The sequence below is a fragment of the Hippoglossus hippoglossus genome, chromosome 17, assembly GCF_009819705.1.
Source record: "Hippoglossus hippoglossus isolate fHipHip1 chromosome 17, fHipHip1.pri, whole genome shotgun sequence".
In the NCBI taxonomy this organism is placed as follows: domain Eukaryota; kingdom Metazoa; phylum Chordata; class Actinopteri; order Pleuronectiformes; family Pleuronectidae; genus Hippoglossus; species Hippoglossus hippoglossus.
The window spans coordinates 23,324,535-23,343,821 of record NC_047167.1 but is presented as its reverse complement, the minus strand read 5'-3'; the positions used below and the strand labels follow the sequence as shown (position 1 = coordinate 23,343,821).

General features: G+C 48.0%; 1 protein-coding gene across 2 annotated transcripts in view; it reads left to right on the top strand.

The window, feature by feature from the left end:
* The window catches only part of myo10 (myosin X), a 72,020-nt gene extending 56,441 nt beyond the window's left edge, over positions 1–15,579 (top strand). The window contains exons 20-44 of one of the 2 annotated variants that reach the window (XM_034614172.1): positions 2,015–2,139; positions 2,293–2,407; positions 5,459–5,565; positions 5,669–5,896; positions 6,408–6,447; positions 6,749–7,509; positions 7,543–7,768; positions 8,153–8,273; positions 8,527–8,770; positions 8,927–9,022; positions 9,154–9,247; positions 9,434–9,489; positions 9,872–10,014; positions 10,309–10,500; positions 10,591–10,748; positions 10,837–10,960; positions 11,391–11,688; positions 11,847–12,054; positions 12,138–12,274; positions 12,351–12,471; positions 12,961–13,437; positions 13,567–13,758; positions 13,915–14,085; positions 14,116–14,526; positions 14,572–15,579. In XM_034614172.1, the coding sequence (XP_034470063.1) occupies positions 2,015–2,139; positions 2,293–2,407; positions 5,459–5,565; positions 5,669–5,896; positions 6,408–6,447; positions 6,749–7,509; positions 7,543–7,768; positions 8,153–8,273; positions 8,527–8,770; positions 8,927–9,022; positions 9,154–9,247; positions 9,434–9,489; positions 9,872–10,014; positions 10,309–10,500; positions 10,591–10,748; positions 10,837–10,960; positions 11,391–11,688; positions 11,847–12,054; positions 12,138–12,274; positions 12,351–12,471; positions 12,961–13,437; positions 13,567–13,758; positions 13,915–14,034 (4,383 nt within the window). In that variant the 3' untranslated portion in view covers positions 14,035–14,085; positions 14,116–14,526; positions 14,572–15,579. Of the gene's footprint in view, positions 1–2,014; positions 2,140–2,292; positions 2,408–5,458; positions 5,566–5,668; positions 5,897–6,407; positions 6,448–6,748; positions 7,510–7,542; positions 7,769–8,152; positions 8,274–8,526; positions 8,771–8,926; positions 9,023–9,153; positions 9,248–9,433; positions 9,490–9,871; positions 10,015–10,308; positions 10,501–10,590; positions 10,749–10,836; positions 10,961–11,390; positions 11,689–11,846; positions 12,055–12,137; positions 12,275–12,350; positions 12,472–12,960; positions 13,438–13,566; positions 13,759–13,914; positions 14,094–14,115; positions 14,527–14,571 lie in introns of both variants that reach the window. The other variant, XM_034614173.1, reaches the window with a different exon arrangement.
* Positions 15,580–19,287: the final 3,708 nt, after the last annotated feature.

The window sequence follows — 19,287 nt, the reverse complement described above, 5'->3', positions numbered from 1 at the left end:
GAAAGGCTCTGTGTCTGGATGAGATGCTGTTGATTCTGCATGTTGTTGATTCACCGCTGAGGAGATTTAGTGTCGACACATGGATCCTTGTGAAGGTCTGATTCCTCTGACAGTTGATGTTGTACACAGCTACTAGAACCTTCATCGTCTGGATTCGTCCCAGAAGCTCCACTTCCCTGCAGGTTTGACTTGTGTCATGTCTCATGTGTCAGAGAAATTCGAACCCACAAGAATCCTCCACCGACCCGGGTCATGTTTAAATCCAGCAGGGTCATGGATTGAGGTCGGAGTTACATTTAGATCAGTAATTCACATTCATATTCGATTTGCTGCTTTTCTCTGTTAATACCAGTTGAAATTGAGACCAGACGAAACAAACAGTTCCTCCATAAATATTATAAAAACACAAACAGTGACATCTCAAAGCCTAAAACCAAGAAACTGTTAATTTACCTTTCACGAATGTTTAATGCAATCGAGTCAACGCATCGAACTGTAACTTGTGTCTTGATGAAAGAATAAAAAAGGCACCTTCATGCCGGCGGTGAGGGACGTTCAGCTCCTCCTGAGTTCGATTGTCTCTCTGTGTTTCCCCCCCCCCGCCGGGTCCCAGCCCCCTCGGGAGCGCACTGACACGCCCCCTTTTGTCCTGCTGAATGCCCTGAGTCTTTGAGGGACGTCGGGCTGGGACGGACACAGAGTTTATCCCTCAGGCTTTTGTGGTCACGTCTCTGTGGAGGCCTGAGATGCTCTGTCGGCCTCCGGAGGCGGATCTACATCACAGAATTGGACCTCCGAATATTCTGGCCTCTTGACAAATTTGTGACGAACAGAACCCAAATTTCATCGTATAACATCTGCAGAAAATATCTGCTACACATTTAGTCCAGCAATACGAAGGATCAGTGACATTCTCAAGCCAAAGGTTACAGATCCCTTTATCCTTTAAAATACATTTTGATAATATTTAGATTCAGGTGCTGTGGACGCTTCCGTCGCTCACCAACCTTCTGACCTGAAGTTCTTTGTAAACTGTCATCGTTTATATCTTCAACATTTCTCAACGTAAGAACATCACAACAATACGATAAGTTGACATTTGGCCGTTTTCTCTTTCACTTCTGCAACACGAGCCATCAGAGCAAATCTCAGTTAAGACCTCAATACCGTCTTTAAATCGCCAATTTAAAACAAACAAAGAGTTAGTTCGTAGATAATATCTGTCCACCCTGGGCAGGTAAAAGAAGAGAAGAAGAAGAAGAAGAAGAAGAAGAAGAAGACTAAAACCAATCCATTTTGTCAACAAAACTGTGTTTGACAAATTAGTTCAGGGGGCAGCTTCCCGACACCATTGGGCTTTGTGACCGGCCGTATGCAAATGACGGTTATGCTAATGAGGTGTCCTCTGCGGCCGGTGGCTGTTAAAGGGCGCCATTCAGTCTCTTCAGTTAACATCTCCCTCCATCTCAGCAGCTCAAATGGGTCGTCAGCGGGCTATCAGGGGAGATGGGCGCTGAATAAAGGGGGTATTACAGCGGGTATGAAAGCCACCCCTTATCCAGAGCCCCACCCCCCCCCACCCCCCACCCCCCACGCCCACCGAGGTTACAGGGTGAGAGGGGTCCCCGGGAAAAGCGTCTCTCACTGAATGCACTTCTGTAAGAAATGAGGGCATCTCATCGCCAAGTGTGTGCGTGTGTTTCTCTGGGAGGGGGAAGCTGTGTGATTTGCACATTTCTGACTTGTGAATGAGTTTTATGAAGTTTGAAGAATGTGCGTGGAAGTTTAAAGGGACGGAAGTGAGGTGTGGTTCAGCCGCAGACGTCAGCGTGAGGTTTGTACACAGCTGGTGAGCCTCACACACACGGGTCTGGTTTCACAAATGAAATGTCTAGTTCAGTGTCGGTGGTTCAGGCAGAGAAGAGCGTCAACGTTTAAATATCTTCAACTCCAGATGTAAATGTGTCTGTTTGCATCTTTATGGTAAACTCCCATCCCCCCTGTCTGCCTCCAGATGCCTGACCACTTCGACCAGACCGTGGTTCTGAACCAGCTCAGATATTCGGGCATGTTGGAGACGGTGAAGATTCGACGCACAGGCTTCCCCATCCGGAGACCTTTCCAAGACTTCTGCTGCCGGTGAGTCTCAGCAGCTCATCTCACACAAGCACACACATCATCTTCTGTGTGATGACGGCTGCGTCTCTACAGGTTATCAGCCTCACACACCAAAAGCATCCTGTGAACCTGAAAAGCTCTGGATCCTAAACCTTCTCCCCCCCTGCTCCTCAGGTACAAGGTGCTAATGCGGGAGGTGTTGATGTCGGATGACCCCAGGGGGCGCTGCATCCAGCTGCTGACCCACTACGACAGCAGCAGCGTGGAGTGGCAGATGGGCAAGACCAAGGTGAGGGACAGATGTTTGTATGTCCACATTCACAGGACGCAGTCATCTTCATGTGCTGAGTCTGCATTCTGCATAATTCAACCTTTGCATTAACCCTGTGGCTGAGGGATCCACTTACTTCCTGGTACCTGAGACCTGATCCAGAGCCTCATTATATTCACTCTAACTGGAATTAGGTTCACTTTATTATTTAGGAAGTAAAAATCCCACAGGTTTGTATTTCTTGTCTCTCAGCAGAGACATGCGTCCCCCCCCCCCCTCGGTTTTCTGTGGTATAATTGACTTTTTCCTGTCAAACCCTGAACTCCTGAACATCCTGTTCCTCCTCCGGCGCCGCGGCTGATCCGTGCTAATGTGGAATATGATTGGATGGAAGTTCGCCACCAGGGGGGACGCCAATCCACGTTGGCTGCACTCTGCTCCCCACAAGGCCTAATTTGGCTTTGTGCGTTGTGTGTGTGTGTGTGTGTGTGTGTGTGTGTGTGTGTGTCTGTGTGTCTGTGTGTGTGTCTGTGTGTGATTATGAATGATTGAGGTCCAGAGCACCTGGAGCATGAAATCCAACAACTATTGGATTCAGTCTCTCTGCTTCCACTACAACGGGTCAGGAAGAACACAACTACTGCCAGTGTGTGTGATTTCTGTGGGGAAATGAAAAGACAGATGGCCGACACACATCCCTGATCGCAGCGTGATTGTGTGATGCTGCAGAAAGTGTGTGTGTGTGTGTGTGTGTGTGTGTATCTGTGTTTGTCCAGGACAGACAAGAAACCGTGTGAGGAGTCAGCGCATTAGGCTGGAACAGGCATCACCTGTATGATGAAGACGAGCTGCTCTCAAACTGTGTCGACGCCGTGTTCCTGCTGCTGCCTGTAAACCCTTAAATCACGTCTATCTCCCTCTGAGGGATTCGCCCTCTCTGCCCCTCGCAGACAGATTTACATCGAGCGGCCTCCAGCTCCTTTCACTCCACACATGTCCTCACCATTGTTTTGTTTTAACAGCCTCAAACTTAATTTCCTGGAAGCAGAGCCGCTTGCTTCTCCCTCCACGGGTCTGAGCCGTCACACCAGCCGAGAATCAAAAGTGGAACCGAGGCTTATCCACTAATTAGCATAGTAATGAACCGAAAAGGATTAGTTTCTCAATTCATGGGGATGCAAGTGTTTGGCACTTTTTGTGCACGTGTGATTCCTGTTTGTGCACGTCTCCCTTTGTGTCTGTGTGTGGAACAGAGGAAAAATCGACTGAATAAATTCCCTCTCGATTGTTTTATTCTTTATTTTCCCTTTGTTCCACCTTTCATTTCCAGATGAACTCACTTTAATCTCCTTCATGATTTTATCTTTGTTGTTTCCTCAGTGTAAAGTTATGAGATTTGTGACATCGTGATGTTTTGTTATTATTATAACATCATGGCTCCGTGCGTGGGCGGAGACATTTTATAGCTTTGATCGATCGACTGATCGATCGACTGATTGGAAATGCTCTTACAGCCTGACGGCAGCTGCATTCAGGGGGAGACGTTGGCAGTTTTGTGAGTTTGTCTTTGTGTGTTTTAGTCGTGTGTGCCTGAAGGTGCACGTGCATGGGCATGCACTGCACGTTTAATTAACCTGCTCGTCAAAGAGAGAAGTCCACATCACCCCGGAAATCTCATTAGTGCTTCACCGCTGAGGATTCAACCACCCACACACACACACACACACACACACACACACACACACACACACACACACACACACACACACACAGGACATTATTCAACAGGAGAAAGGCAATCTGTATCCTGTACCCCATAGCACTGTGACATTTCCCCCCCGTCCCATATCTAATTTCCCTCCCCCCTAATCGGATTAACCCCAGGCGTCCCTCGCTGGGCCCCGTTTCTCTATCAATGGACGGCAGCTTGGCTCCGACAGCGGGCGGCTGCACTAAGCGCCTGTGAGATGAGTCTTTTCACAGAGAGATGTCCCGAAATCACTCGCTGCAGTAATCTGTGCTCTTTAGCAGCGTGAACAAAAGAGGAGGAGGATCTGGATTTGATTTATGTCGGCAGCTTTGTTCTCTTCACTTGTTCTCCTGGATGGGAGGGTCTGTTAAATGGGGATGTTACAGAAAAAAGGAGCGGGCCTTCTCTTTTTAATCCTGTTCACTTGTAAATCTTTTATTCATAATGTGTGTGTAACATGGTGAATGTAGTGAATGCACAGTTTAAAGTAGTGGCCGTATCCCTCCGTCCTCTGTGTTAACTCCGTTCTGCAGCTTTTATCCATTTTCCACTTTTATTAAACTATATTTCAGATTTTTCTGCAAGTGACAGTTGAAGAAAAAAACCACCAACATCAAATACTTTCAAAAACACAGTTAAAATCATTCTTCGAGCGGCTGGAAGCAATATGGTGAAGTTTCAAACAAAGGCCTGAAACGATGTGATCACCTCGACTGTGCAGAAACATCCTGACCTGCATGTGACTCACTTCGTCCCGAGACGCCATCTAGTGGATCTCACGCTTCTCTGTCCTGCATCCTTTTTGTCCGAGAAGGAAAAGTTCAGATTCCAGAATAAAGCAAAAATTGTCAGTTGACGGAGCCTGTCGATATATGGCTCGACCAATCAGGAGTCAGTCTCAGCTGTCAATCAAGACGTCTCAGCCTGTTTTTATATCATCAAATAACTGATTCAAACCAAACTGATCAGAAACACTTGAACAAACATCAGAGAGATAAGAACGACCTGAAACGACAGAAACATCTTTGACAAACATTTATTTCACGTCTACTTTTTTTTTGTTTGCTCCATGTCCCATCTGCTAACATGGAGGAGGAGGGTTTATGAGCTATACTGCAGCCAGCCACCAGGGGGCGATCAGGGCATTTTGGCTTCACTTTTGGGAGCCGTCATGTCGTCCATCTTTATTTACAGACCATGGTCATGACATGTTTAAGCCATAAACATCCAGATTAAAGTTAAATCTAAATTGTCCTGTTAGTGACCTTATTGAAATTAGATTTTAATTTCTCCTCCCTCTTCTCCTCCTCGTCTCTCAGGTCTTTCTTCGGGAGTCTCTGGAGCATCGTCTGGAGAAGCAGAGGGAGGTGGAGGTGCTGAAAGCTGCCATGATCATCCAGGCTCATGTCATGGGCTACATGGCCAGGTACGACCTTCAAAACTCAACTCCACGTCTCAAAGCTGCTGACAAACCGTAACCCAAAGTCCCCGTTGTTCATTAACGTGCGTCGATGCTGCTCCACACGCAGGAAGCAGTACAGGAAGCTGCTGCAGTGCATCGTGGTCATTCAGAAGAACTACCGGGCTTTCTACTGGAGGAGGAGGTTCCTGCTCCTCCGCCGGGCTGCGCTCACCTTCCAGAAATGCCTGAGAGGCCAGCTGGCCCGCCGGGCCTACAGCCAGCTGCTGGAGGAGAGGAGGAGGAGGGAGGAGGAGGAAGAGGAGCGCCGCAGGAGGGTGGAGGAGGAGATGGAGAGGTGGGCTCATCATGTAACTCCTTCCTCTTGTGTTTGCTGCTCTGAATTTACTACTATTTACTCATAACGAGTGTCTCGTCGGAAAGAACAGCGATTAAGATTAATGAGGCAAAGACGCCACCTACAGAAATGATTATAGAGATAAAATCCCACGAGGACGGGGCTGTACGCAGGATTTCATAAATCTTAATTCATATCTATTCTATACTGTCTATTTTCTGTGCTGCTTCAAATGTTACATTTCTTTATTTTAATAACATTTTCCCCAAAAAACGGTAACAATTAGGAGTTTTGACTCGGTTCAAATGTCAGAATCTGGCTTCAGAAGCTCCACAGTGCTGAGGACATGGCCGTGGCATTAGTAACACCGGCACCCATAAAGGTTTATTTAATCTGGTGTGGAATGGTACCTACTGCTTCTGTTGTTTTGGTGGATGATGTATATTTTCTGTCTGACTTTAATCAGTTAAAGAATAATAATGTTGACTGACGTCTCACTGTTTGTCTGCAGGGAGAGACTGAGGCTGGAGGCTGAGACACTTGCCAGAGAGGTACGATGAAAACAGTTATCAAGAAATTCAATCTAAGTGAAAAAGAGTGGATGACCCAAATCTCAGTTTTATCTAAATTTGGCTGGAGAAGTCTTCTTCGTCCTAAAAGATCGCAATCAACAGTCTCCCAGGGCCGTCGATTAAAACTGTTCAAGAATTTTGTAGAAATAAGTCCTGAAAAGAAAAAGATGCCAGAAGTAAAGTAATAAAAAATGAGATTAAGATTAAGATTTCAGAAACAGTCTTTTTGTACCATGAGCACCGTCAGTGTTGGGAACACCACTTTCTTTTCCGTCCTCAGGCTGAGGAGACCAGAAGGCTGGAGGAGACCAGAAGGCTGGAGGAGACCAGTAGGCTGGAGGAGACCAGAAGGCTGGAGGAGACCAGAAGGCTGGAGGAGCTGCATCTTGCTGAGGAGTTGGCCTCCCTGATTTCGGCTCAGTCTCCGCCTGCCATGGCGGCGGCAACATCACCCGACGCTCTAGAGGAGCTGGAGTCAGCCGAGACCTGTGAGGGGGCAATTCGTCCCCATGAAGCAACTCAGGTGGAGGAGATCCTACGACTGGAGCGGGAGATCCAGGTGCTGCAGAGGCAGAAGGAGCGCCAGGAGCTCTCCCTGACGGAGGCCTCCCTGAACCGCCTGCAGCTGCTCCGCGACCAGGAGCTCAGGCGGCTGGAGGACGAAGCCTGCAAGGCGGCGCAGCAGTTCTTAGACTCGCTGAACTTTGATGAGATCGACGAGTGTGTGAGGAACATTGAGAGCTCCTTGGGAGTCAGCGAGGGGGACGAGAAGGAGAGGGACAGTGGACGGAGGAGAGGCGGTGACGAAGAGGAGGTCGACGAAGGATTTGAGGCTGATGACGAGGCCTTTAAAGACTCTCCAAACCCGAGTGAGCACGGCCACTCAGACGGCCAACGGACCAGTGGGATCCGAACGAGTGATGACTCCTCTGAAGAAGACCCGTATGCCAATGACGGCGTTATCCCACCACTGCCTCCAACCACTCTTCTTCACCAGCCGCTGCCTTTACCGCCTGTGCCGCCAGCCTGCCACAGTGCCTCGTCCAGCGGGGACTCGGCCTACGGCCATCCCCAGGCTTCATCCGAGGCTCAGTCTGATGACCTGGTGGAGCTCATACCGCCAGACGAGGATTCAGACTACGACCAGGATGACTACGATGAGGGCGCCATCGTGTCAAGTGGCAGCGTGGCGTTCTCCAACCCTCGCAGCGGGCAGTGGTCTCCTGACTACCGCGGCTCTGTTGGCACCTACAACAGCTCAGGGGCTTACCGCTTCAGCTCGGAGGGAGCTCAGTCATCAGTGAGTATCCTCGAAATGTTGTGTAAGCTCACCATGTTTGTCGCCCGTTTGTCAACAGCAGGATTACACAAGAACTATTTCCACGAAACAGAAGGAACTCAGATTGACCAACGGGCGGCTGAGACATCGTCCTGCGGATCTTAGGTTGTGCCACTGGCAGCTCAGACGTCATGAGGCTGCACTAGGGGCTATTCAGAGAGCTTTTACGACAGTTTCTTTGCTGAACAGTTTTCAGATGGAATATATAATTATCCTGAAGTATTTGAAAAGCTCAAATCAGTCAGAATGTTTCAAACCCATTGGAATCAAACTGAAAAAGAAGCTAATCCACTGCAGTACAACGAACTCATTCGGTAACACTGTCATTGTTCCGTTTCCTCCCAGTTTGAGGACAGCGAGGACGACTTCGACAGGTTCGACACAGACGACGAGCTGTCGTACCGGCGGGACTCCGTCTACAGCTGCGTCACGCTCCCATACTTCCACAGCTTCCTCTTCATCAAAGGTAACTCCGTCACTACTCACACTCCTTTAAACGGCGCCTAGAAGAGAGGATTTCCCTCTGTCGGAATTCAGTGGCTGTTTTATTAGTGTGGCTACCGTCTTTCTGTTTATTCATTCCTTCCTGTATCACACAAGTTCAGACACAGGAGGTTCAGTAACGACGCGTCAAACCAAGACGAGTTTGTTTTTACTTCACCCTCAGACGGACAGTTTTTTTGTGGTATTCGTTACATTCTCCTGTTTTCCTCTGGAAGGCGGTCTGATGAACACGTGGAAGCGGCGCTGGTGCGTTCTGAAGGACGAGACCTTCCTGTGGTTTCGGGCCAAGCAGGAGGCTCTGAAGCAGGGCTGGCTGCACAAGAAGGGAGGAGGCTCGTCGACGCTGTCCCGCCGAAACTGGAAACGCCGCTGGTTCGTGCTGCGGCAGAGCAAGCTCATGTACTTCGAGAACGACAACGAGGACAAGATGAAGGGCGTGATGGACATGCACAATGCCAAGTAAGATGTCATCAAAGTCACGTCCCACGATGGATGGTGTCATACCTTCTGATTTAGTTCTTTATTAGTAGTATTATTAATAATTAGCACCTTCCAGACCAATACTCAATACTCAGAGAAGATACTGTGGTCATGAGTGTTTTCTGTGACGTGCAGAGAAATCATTGACAACACCGGTAAGGAGAATGGAATCGACATCGTGATGCCGGACAGGACCTACCACCTGATCGCAGAGTCTGCCGAGGACGCCAGGTAGGTCGGGTGTATGTTGTGCCTCCCGTACAAAAGGCTTAAAAGGATTGAGTAACATGTGCAAGTAGCAGAGTAATACAGTGAGTTCGTCCTGCTCATTGATGTTGATGAAGTTGTCTCCATGGTTACAGCCAGTGGTTCAGCGTGCTGAGTCAGGTCCACGGCGCCACAGAGCAGGAGATCAGAGAGATGCACGACGAGCAGGCCAACCCCCAGAATGCTGTGGTGAGCACCCACGTGGCTTCATGTAGAGAAATATAAAAGAAATTAGGAAAATAATCTCAAATAAAATAAGCATATTTTACAAATGACAGCAAATATTCAGTAATACAAACCCAAAAACCATTCAAACCATCACTGACCAACACTGTTTCTGAACCTCTCTGTCTGTCTCTGTCTCCGTCTCTTCAGGGGACGTTGGATGTGGGGATGATCGATTCGGTTTGTGCGTCAGATAATCCAGAGAGGTGAGGACCGATATCAAATCATCGTGTGTCTTCATGTTTTCCGTGCGTCACTTGAAAAGTGTCAGTCAGATAGAAGCCAGCGCTCCTCACTCAGATCGTCCACGTCTTCTTCTGTGGTGTCACCGTTTGCTGCGGCCATTATTATATGTCCACTTTTAGTTTTGTGGTCAAAATGGACAAGAAATTCACTAGCGGAGAATCTCCTGCTGCATCGTTCACGAGTGACAAACTCCTCTTCATGTCTGAAGATGGTTAGAGGCTCTACCACAAATATTTAGTCTGAGTCTCTTCTTCTTTGGGATCTTCCCTCGAACGTCAACCAGATGACTGAGATTTCAGAGCGTCTGGTCTTATTCTCACCGTCGTTTCTCCCCCTTCACAGGTCAAACTCCTTTGTCATGATCACAGCCAACCGCGTGCTGCACTGCAACGCCGACACGCCCGAGGAGATGCACCACTGGATCACGCTGCTGCAGCGCTCCAAGGGAGACACCCGAGTGGACGGCCAGGAGTTCATCATCCGAGGTGACGGGGGGGGGAGTCTATCCCACAATGCATTTAGAAGAGAGCAGAGCAACAACACACAGACATGGACAGAGGTCCTGGAAGCTGCTGATTTATTTGGACAGTTTTTTGCTTTTAAATGTCTATTTGTCCTTTAAGTTAAACTTGCAAAAAGTGGATAAAAATCACAAATCAAAGATTCAGTGTGAAACCTCTGATTCCTGCTGCCCAGTCGGTTTATGACTGCACACGTTGTCTGACAGAGATGAGAAAGGAAAAAGAAGCATCATCGTGTGACTCCTTATCTCCCACCAGGCTGGTTGCACAAAGAGATGAAGAACAGTACCAAAGCGTCGCTGAAACTGAAGAAGCGCTGGTTCCTGCTTACCCACAATTCCCTGGACTACTATAAGAGCTCTGAGCGCAACTCCCTGAAGCTGGGAACGCTGGTGCTGAACAGCCTCTGCTCCGTGGTTCAGCCGGACGAGAAGGTCTTCAAAGACAGCGGTAAGAAAGGGAAGAGTCGCAGGCAGAATCAGGTCGGATCCGATGTGTTGTTTCATCATCCCTCTCTCGCATTTCCTCGCTTCCTCTCAGGCTACTGGAGCGTGATCGTGTACGGCCGCAAACACTCGTACCGTCTCTACTGCAAGCTGCTGAACGAGGCCACGCGCTGGGCCAACTCCATCCAGAACGTCATCGACACCAAAGCTCCCATCGACACGCCGACGCAGCAGCTCATCCAGGACATCAAGGTAGGAAGCTCCGTGCAAACTGGCGTTCACCGTGTGACAGTCAGCTGATGTGTGTTGTGCTGATGTCGGCCTGCTCTGCTCTCTGCAGGAGAACTGTCTGAACTCGGAGGTGGTGGAGCAGATCTACAAGAGGAACCCCATCCTTCGCTACAGCCACCACCCGCTGCACTCGCCTCTGCTGCCGCTGCCCTATGGAGACATCCACGTCACCGGTGAGTCGCAGTTACAGAGAAGAGTCGGAGCGGAGGAACCGGCTTTCTAGATCACTCAAATATCAGTGAACACTTGTGTCATTCACCTCATGAAGACTCCAACAGAGAGGACTATTTGCATTTCCCCCCTAAACTAGATATATTAAGAAAGAACCGGTTTTATCCACTTACTATGATACATTAAATGGCCACAACCTTCCAAAGGCACGACCGTGTGATAATGAATCCCAAGTCCAAGTACAAACACTTTGATCCCACTTAAATGGAGCGTTTTTAAAGGGAGCTTGGTGACACTGCCTGAAGCTACACAGGCAGAGGTTTCAGGTGAAAAGTGGCACATGTGGACATTAACCTCACACTTACATTCATGGAGCCACAGGATCACAATCCAGAGACCATCACTGACCTCTTCCCTTCATCCCCCGTTCAGCTCAACGACACAGAAGCTACACGACGCTCCAGGACGAAGCCCTCAAGGTGTTCAGCTCTCTGCAGCACTTGGAGGGCGTGGCCGACCCCGTGCCCATCATCCAGGGCATTCTGCAGACAGGCCAGGAGCTCAAACAGCTGCGGGACGAGCTCTACTGTCAGCTGGTCAAGCAGACGACACGAGCGCCGCAGCCGGGAAGCACCGGGAACCTCTGCACCTGGAAGATCCTGGCCTGCATGTCCTGCACCTTCGTCCCGACCAGGAGCGTCCTCAGATACCTCAAGTTCCACCTGAAGAGGTACTGGCATGTGCACAGACGGATGAAGACAGTTTGTGTGAACAAAAATGGATTCATCTCCAATTCTCTTTGTAAATGTATCCGCAGATATTTGTTTTTATTTTTGCTTAATGTCCGAATCTTTGGCACCGACAATCTACACATCTCCCTCTCCGCAGGACTCGAGAGCTCCTCCCCGGCTCGGAGATGGATCGTTACGCCGCCTTCGCCCTGGACTGCTTGAGAAAGACTCGAGCCAGGGAGAACGTGCCGTCGCAGGAGGAGATCCGCTCCATTGTGGCACGGCAGGACATGAGCACCACCGTTCACTGCCACGGAGGAGGCTCCTGCAAGATCACCATCAACTCACACACGACGGCCGGAGAGGTGGGTGACACTGGCACATGCTGCATTGTGGTGAAGCTGGAATCAACAGAGAATTTAGATCCTGCTGTGTGTGTGTGCGTCAGGTGGTGGAGAAGCTGATCCGCGGCCTGGCCATGGAGGACAGCAGGAACATGTTTGCTCTGTTCGAACACAACGACACCGTAGAGAAAGCCATCGAGAGCCGCACAGTGGTGGCCGACGTCCTCGCCAAGTTTGAAAAGTAAGCGTGCGCGTGCGTGCGAGTGTGTTTGTTCCTTTGAGTTTTGTCTGTTATTAACTCGCTCTCTGGCCTCCAGGCGATCAGCGATTCCAGACGAACACAACACCGGCTGGAAGTTTTACTTCAAGCTCTACTGCTTCTTGGACTCAGACAATGTTCCCAGAGACAGCGTGGAGTTCGCCTTCATGTTTGAACAGGTGAGACGAAGCCAGGACCGGCCAGTCGCTTCCCTGCTGTGCTGAGCCGACTGAGCTGAAAGCTTAGTTGTACCCTGATAGGGGAAAAACGGGTTTCATCCAATGATTATTTCGCAGAATTTAGACTATTGTCTGTCATCTGACGGTGAATTAAATAAGAATCTAATAAAACTAAAATCTATTTTTATACAGTTTTCCATAATTGGGTTTAAGCGGTTTTATTTGGATAACAAATCGAGAAACGGTGCTCAACCGCCGCACATCCTGTCGACTTCAGACTCAGCAGGTGTGTTTCTGAGGCAAGGAGCCTTCCTGTAGAACCCATTTAACCCCATCAGGCTTTTTTGTGATAATACCACACAACCTCGATTTCCTTTCACAAAGAAATAGGTCCTTATTATCTGAGATGTTGAAAATAAAATTTCAAGAAACTAAAGCCTCCAACGAAAGTAGCTGTGTGTTAAGAATTTCTGTGTCTGCTGTCTACAGGCACATGAAGCCGTCATCCGTGGTCGGTATCCGGCCCCTGAGGAGACTCTGCAGTTCCTGGCTGCCCTGAGACTTCAGTACCTCCTGGGCGATCACAGCTCCCAGGCCAACGTCCCGGAAATGTCCCAGGTGTTCCCCATGGCGCGATTACGGGCCCGGGTGCAGAACTCTGCCAAGACATTCGCCCCAGGCACCGGCTCCGTGGCCGACCGCTCGGGCACGACGGAGAGGAAACGCTCGAGCTTCCTGGAAGGAACACTGAGGCGGAGCTTCAGGAGCGGCTCGATGAGTCGGCAAAAGCTGGAGGAGGAGAACAGCCTGGAGGCCTGGATGAGGGAGGAGGCGGCGGCGGTGAGAACCAGCGTGATGGACAAGTGGAAGAAACTGCAGGGGATGAACCAGGAGCAGGCCATGGTGAAATACATGTCGCTGGTGAAGGAGTGGCAGGGATACGGATCCACGCTGTTCAACGTTGACGTGAGTAGAAATAATTTCATGGGACTTTTTATTAACAAAACGCAGGAGTCCAAAGCTGTGTCAATCTCCCTTTCGCTCAGTCATCTTCAGCAGCCCAGCCAGACCTCAGTGTGCTTTATGTCGTTTCAGTGTCGGGACGGATCGTTCCCCTGCGACCTGTGGTTGGGCGTGAGCCGGGAGGCCATATCGGTGTACAAGCGAGGGGAGCCGTGGCCTCTGGAGGTTTTCCCATATGAACAGATTCTCTCCTTCGGCGCCCCGCTGGCCAATTCATACAAGATCGCCGTGGAGGGCCGAGAGCTGGTCTTCGAAACCCAAATGGTTCGTACAACTTAGCAAATGCTCCTTCAAAGCTGTTGTTAAAAGAATAGCATCAAAACCGTCAGATCATTTTTCAGTCGTCCAAATGCATTCAGATCATGAAATGAAACACCAGCCGTTATTCTTCATAAACGTTGCTCCTCCTCACCTCTGCAGGTCATGGACATTGCCAAGCTGATGAAGGCCTACATCAGCATGATCGTCAAGAAGCGCTACAGCAACTGTCAGTCCGTCAGCAGCCACGGCAGCCACGGCAGCCAGTGTAGCGCCTGGTGAAGGCCGCCCTTTAAATCTTGACCTTGTGGCTGTGTGCCGGAGCGCCGCAGAAGGGCCGAGTGTGGCTGCCGCTGGCCGCCGCTGGCCGTGTGTGGACGCCCGTCCTCAGCGCTGGGGAAAGAGCAGCTTGTACATTTGACTCTGTGAATGCTGGAGACAAACCCCGATGCTCTTAATGTTAACTCGCTCAAATGATTGTTTTGACTGGTCACACTCCAAAACACCACTTCGGCACACACGACAGATCAGAACTGTAACAGAAGGACGGTTCGAAATCATTTCAAAATGGAAGGAACAAACGACCAAAGCCTTTTCGGAGAATTTCCCCGATTTGCCAACAAGCAAACTGACCTGCAAGAAACAACTGGAAAACAGAGATTATCAAGTGCAGGCAAAATGCTCACAGCACAAGAAGCAGTCAACATGCAGAAGTTAAACTGGAATCAAAACCAGCAGCTATTCGAATCATGTGTAAACCTACAGCGCAAAAAGGTTTTTGCACAAGTCAGTTTGTTTTCTTTCCTCTTTTTATTCAAGTCTTTCAGTTTGAGAGCAGGACTCATCGGTTTTCAACGTTGAGATTTTCTAAAGCTTGCACTGCAAACCCTGCGCTTGCACTCAAATAGCTCTGCTTGTGCTCAAACTGTGTATTTGCACTCAGATACTTTGTTGCTTGGACAGATTTCCTGCGCTGCAGCTTCAGCTCTTCATGAAACATCTGGTCTTGGATTTCATGCGCAGCCGCCCCTCCACAGCTTTATTATTACACAGTCCTCCCATCGCAAGAAAAGCTAACGCACCCACAACGAGGGCGGGGCAGTTTCATTCGTCATCGCCCCCCCTGGCTTTCTGTTGGTTCTTCTATTTGACAGACTTGTTGCACAAATAAATCCGAGAGCAGAGGAGAAATCAGAGTAGATATTTAAGGAGCACACAGAGGCAGCGTGAACGTGAAGCTGGAGCGCAGGCAATCTGAGTGCAAGCGCACAGTTTGAGCACAAGCGGGGGCTTTGTGTGAGTGCAGGCTTGTGAGTAAAAGTTTTACAAAATCTCAACGTGAAATCGATAAGTCCTGCTCTCACACTTAAAGACCACACTCTTGAATAGAGGTGAAAATATCTGTTGGTCTAAGATAAGTTAACTCCTCCTGGCACTCAAATATAAATATACAAGAAATTCCACTTCTCCAACACCAAAGAAAATCTGATTTCATTTAACAGGACGTTGTTTGCTCATCAGTTCTCATGTTGTCAGCTCAACATTTTAATATGTGGTCGTGTCTCGTTTTGCAAAAAGGTCCTTTCTTCCTGATGCTAACATGACTGTGTTGGGGGGGGGGGGGGGTTGTTAACGGGGGTTTTGTGTGTGTGTATGTGTGTATGTGTGAGAGAGTGAGAGGTGTGTCGACAGGCTGTCCGAATGTGAAAAAACTAAAGCAGAGAGCCTTCACACCGTTTCCTCTGCTTTGACAAACTCTGGGACTGGACGTCTATATATTTTTCTCACTGTCTCCAGAATCTGTTCACTGTAAATAATTTGCAGCTCTTGTCTCAAAACATTTCCACTTTGAGGTCGGCTGTTGTGATGGATTTAAGTTGAGATACGAAGGTCACACAAGTGCCTGTTCAAAATAAAGCAGGATGAACGCCAATCAGATTTTGTCATATCGGCCAGAGTCTGGTGGAGGTGCTGCCACATTTCCTGCAACTACCAATGTCCCTGTTCACTGCAAAATCTGTCCATCCAAGCAAATCATTCAAGGTAGATTTTAAAATCCTCTTTATTCTTTCAAGAAACTTTAACAGAATCAAGAGGCAGAGTGAGGCAGACTGCAGCATCAGCCAAAACACAAAGAACGCCAACACCTACAGTTCATCGGATCGGTCGCTACAACCGTTTCGTATCCGCATGGTTACGACCGAGCGTCAAGGTTCAGTTTGTCTTCATTGTCCCACTTGGGGAGAATTGATTTGCAAGCCAGGGTTCACATCCAACAAATACAAAGAGGTTGGACAGAGAAATCGAGTGCCGGTGCGCTTAAGTGCAAACGTGCAAAGCACAAGAAATGGACGATTCAAAAGTGTGTCAATGTCCAGATGTACAAATTGTACAAGGTGGTGCCCGTTCTGTGAATTTGTGACGTCAAACAAGGCGTCAAAAAACCCACAGAAATGCAAAGTCCTCCACTGGTAATGGGAAAGGAGACCCTCACCTGCATTAAAAAAACACATACATATCTGGTAATTCTGTTGGTGAATATCCACCAAGTCACCAAACTTCCTCAAAACGTGAATTAAATTTAGTCCAATTTAAAATTACCAATGTGTCGAATAGATATCTGATCTTTGTCAGCCTCTGCTGGCAGCAAGTAGGAACTGCGACAACACAAAGATCCCCTTTAAACTACAGATGCCTGAGACAGACGTGAGAGTTTAGATTCACCAAATTCAGAGGATTTCATTACAGGGGTTTTTTTCCCGCTCATGTCAGAATAACATGGTTGTAAATACTACAAAAAAATCCTGATTGCTGACGTCAAACCTTCGACTAATCGCCAGGAAAAGTCTCCCAAACGTGCTTGAATCCTCCTTTTCGGTGCGTTCCCCTGGATTTCAGTTATTGTGCCTTTTAAAGCTCGTCAGTCTGCAAACGTTTGGACATGAGACCCTGAACGACTTGTTCCGGTGGACAGTTTGCAGTGGGACATTCCTTCAACATTTCACTGGAGCTCCGCGGGCGGCAGATCCATCCAAAGACGCGTGTGCAGGTTAATTCCACGGTGCCTTGTTGTATATTGTGAACACTTACTTTATGTTCTATGTGTGGTTTCCACTTTTTTTGGTATAATGTGCAATGTTATATATATTATATAATCATGTGGCTGTACATTTTATACTTCTGTTGTTTTTCCTTGAATGATGACCACGTTTTCTCTTGTTTCTTTACACATCCAACACACAGTGGATCTTATACCGGTATCTTTTATAAAAATAAAAATAAATCTGTATGAGTTGTTTTATGTATTAAAAGGATGATTCTAACAATAAATGGTTGCATATTTGATTTAAAGGTGTATTCAGTTAGACTTTCTCTTTATTTCACACTTGTTCCACAGACTGAATTATCTGCAGTAGTTGTGTGTGTAGTGTGTTCATAGTTCCATTATTCAGCCGTTTCCACTTGTTGTGACTCAATCCCAAAGAAGAATGTGAGATTATGAAAATGATAATTTTGTATTTGTATGGGCTGATCGGCCCAGTTATCACCACCATAAACCCCGTTAATCGGAACCCCCTCCAAAATGTAATGAGGTCTTCATGGGTTTCAAGAAAATCCATTCAGTCGTTTTTCCGTAATCTGAAGGACAATGAAAGCTTCTTGGCCGAGGTTAACGGAAACCTCCAGAGGGTTCCTCAGGTTTCTGATAGCTCTTAGTCTGGCCCCTCCCCTGGGACCACTTTGCCTTGGGACACCCTACCAGGGGCGACGGCCCCGGACAACCCGGCCCCCAGGATCACCGGGACACCCAAACCCCTCCACCACAGTAAGGTGGCGATTCACGGAGGGGAGTGTGGATTTCAATTAAAGAACAATTTCAAAGTAATTTCTAGCTACTTAATTTTAATAATTACACAAGAGATGTATAATAAGAAAAAATAACCCTCCACAAAACTGTATCTAGGGTTGTGCTACAGAAGTACAGGAACCTTTGGGGTGGGGCTTGCAGCACTAAACACACCTGATTGGTCGAGCAGTCCAGCATTTGATTAGCCGACACTTTAAAAAAACCTGCAGCTGCGTATACACTTTTTTTTATTTACTGTTCTCTCGTACTGAGATTAGGACTCCGCAGAAGAAAGCCTTCGACAGACCCAAGACGAAGTCCAGGCCCCCTACAGGACAATCAGAGGGAAACGGCAGAAAGAGGGATGTTTGTGACGTCATGACGCTGCAGCACGTCAGGTCAACCACACATTATGCAGATAAACAACACTGCTCTCCGTGTATACAAATATTCTTTATACATTACATCCATGTTACATTCAAAAGAAATAGAAACACAGCCAACAGCAAAAGTCACATTCAAGTCGTTTCTGTGCTGCACATGGCAACGTCGTCACCGAGCCTCCTGAGGCACCGAACGAATCCAGTGACTCGAGTCAAGAACCGATCCCAGAGCCCGAAAACCCGTCACACATCCCGAAACAGCACAGGGCTCCTGGAAGCTCAACAGAGGGGACACATCAAAACAACTAGTTTCAACAGCAGCATTAACACAAATCATCTGAGGATTGATCCTGTGTAGCAGCAGAGACTGTTGTTGACACGCCAGCAAACAGAGACGGTGAGAGATAAGAAATAAATCCTCCTTCTGACATCAGGGGTTTCTGTTGTGCTCAATCTGCCTCATTCACTGAATCCTGAAGGCTCGTTGGTCAAAGGCTGGACGGGAAACACTGGGTTCTTCTGAATGATTCAAACGAAGGACGATCCTGTGACAGAAGGTTCTCGTCGGGTTTCTACGAAGATTTAACATTTTAATGTAAACCAACTAAATATGAGAATTTCCTGTGAGTTTGGCTTCTGACCACAGACTGTAAACAAAATGGAGGACATGACAGCCCCCTGGTGGCTATAGTGTATCATACACCTTGTGTCCTCCATGTTAGAAGACGGCACATGGACCAAACTAAAAAGTCACGTTTGTCAAAGATTATCACATTGATGTATTTTCAAGTGTTCACGTTGGGTCTTAATTAGTTATTTGATGATATTAAAACGGGGTAAAACACCATGATTGACAGCTGAGACTGCCTCGCGTATGGTTGAGCGTGTGCATCAACGGGACATCCATATCGCTGCTCCACCCCCCCAATCGTTGGCTCGTCAAAAAACACAAGATGGCAGCGTTTCCATCAGGGATATTTCAGCTTCATTTCTGGAGACGCGTCGTCCATCTTTATTTAGGATCTATGGTTGTTAAACGGCCGAGAGGAAATCTTCACAAATCGAACCTAGAGTCTGGTTGGACTGATTAAGGGTCCTGGCGTCGCTATTTCCTGATGAGTGTTACATCTTTACTGGAATGTTTCAGACTTCGATCCTGCTCCTGTGCTGCAAATGATCTCAAAACGATTACAAAGAGAACAGAGCCTAAGTTCTGAGTTAGCGTTGCATTTACGAACAGATGCACGAAGTGAACACAGCCTTACATTTAGATCAAACTGTTGGAAATTGGTCGCCATTTTCTCC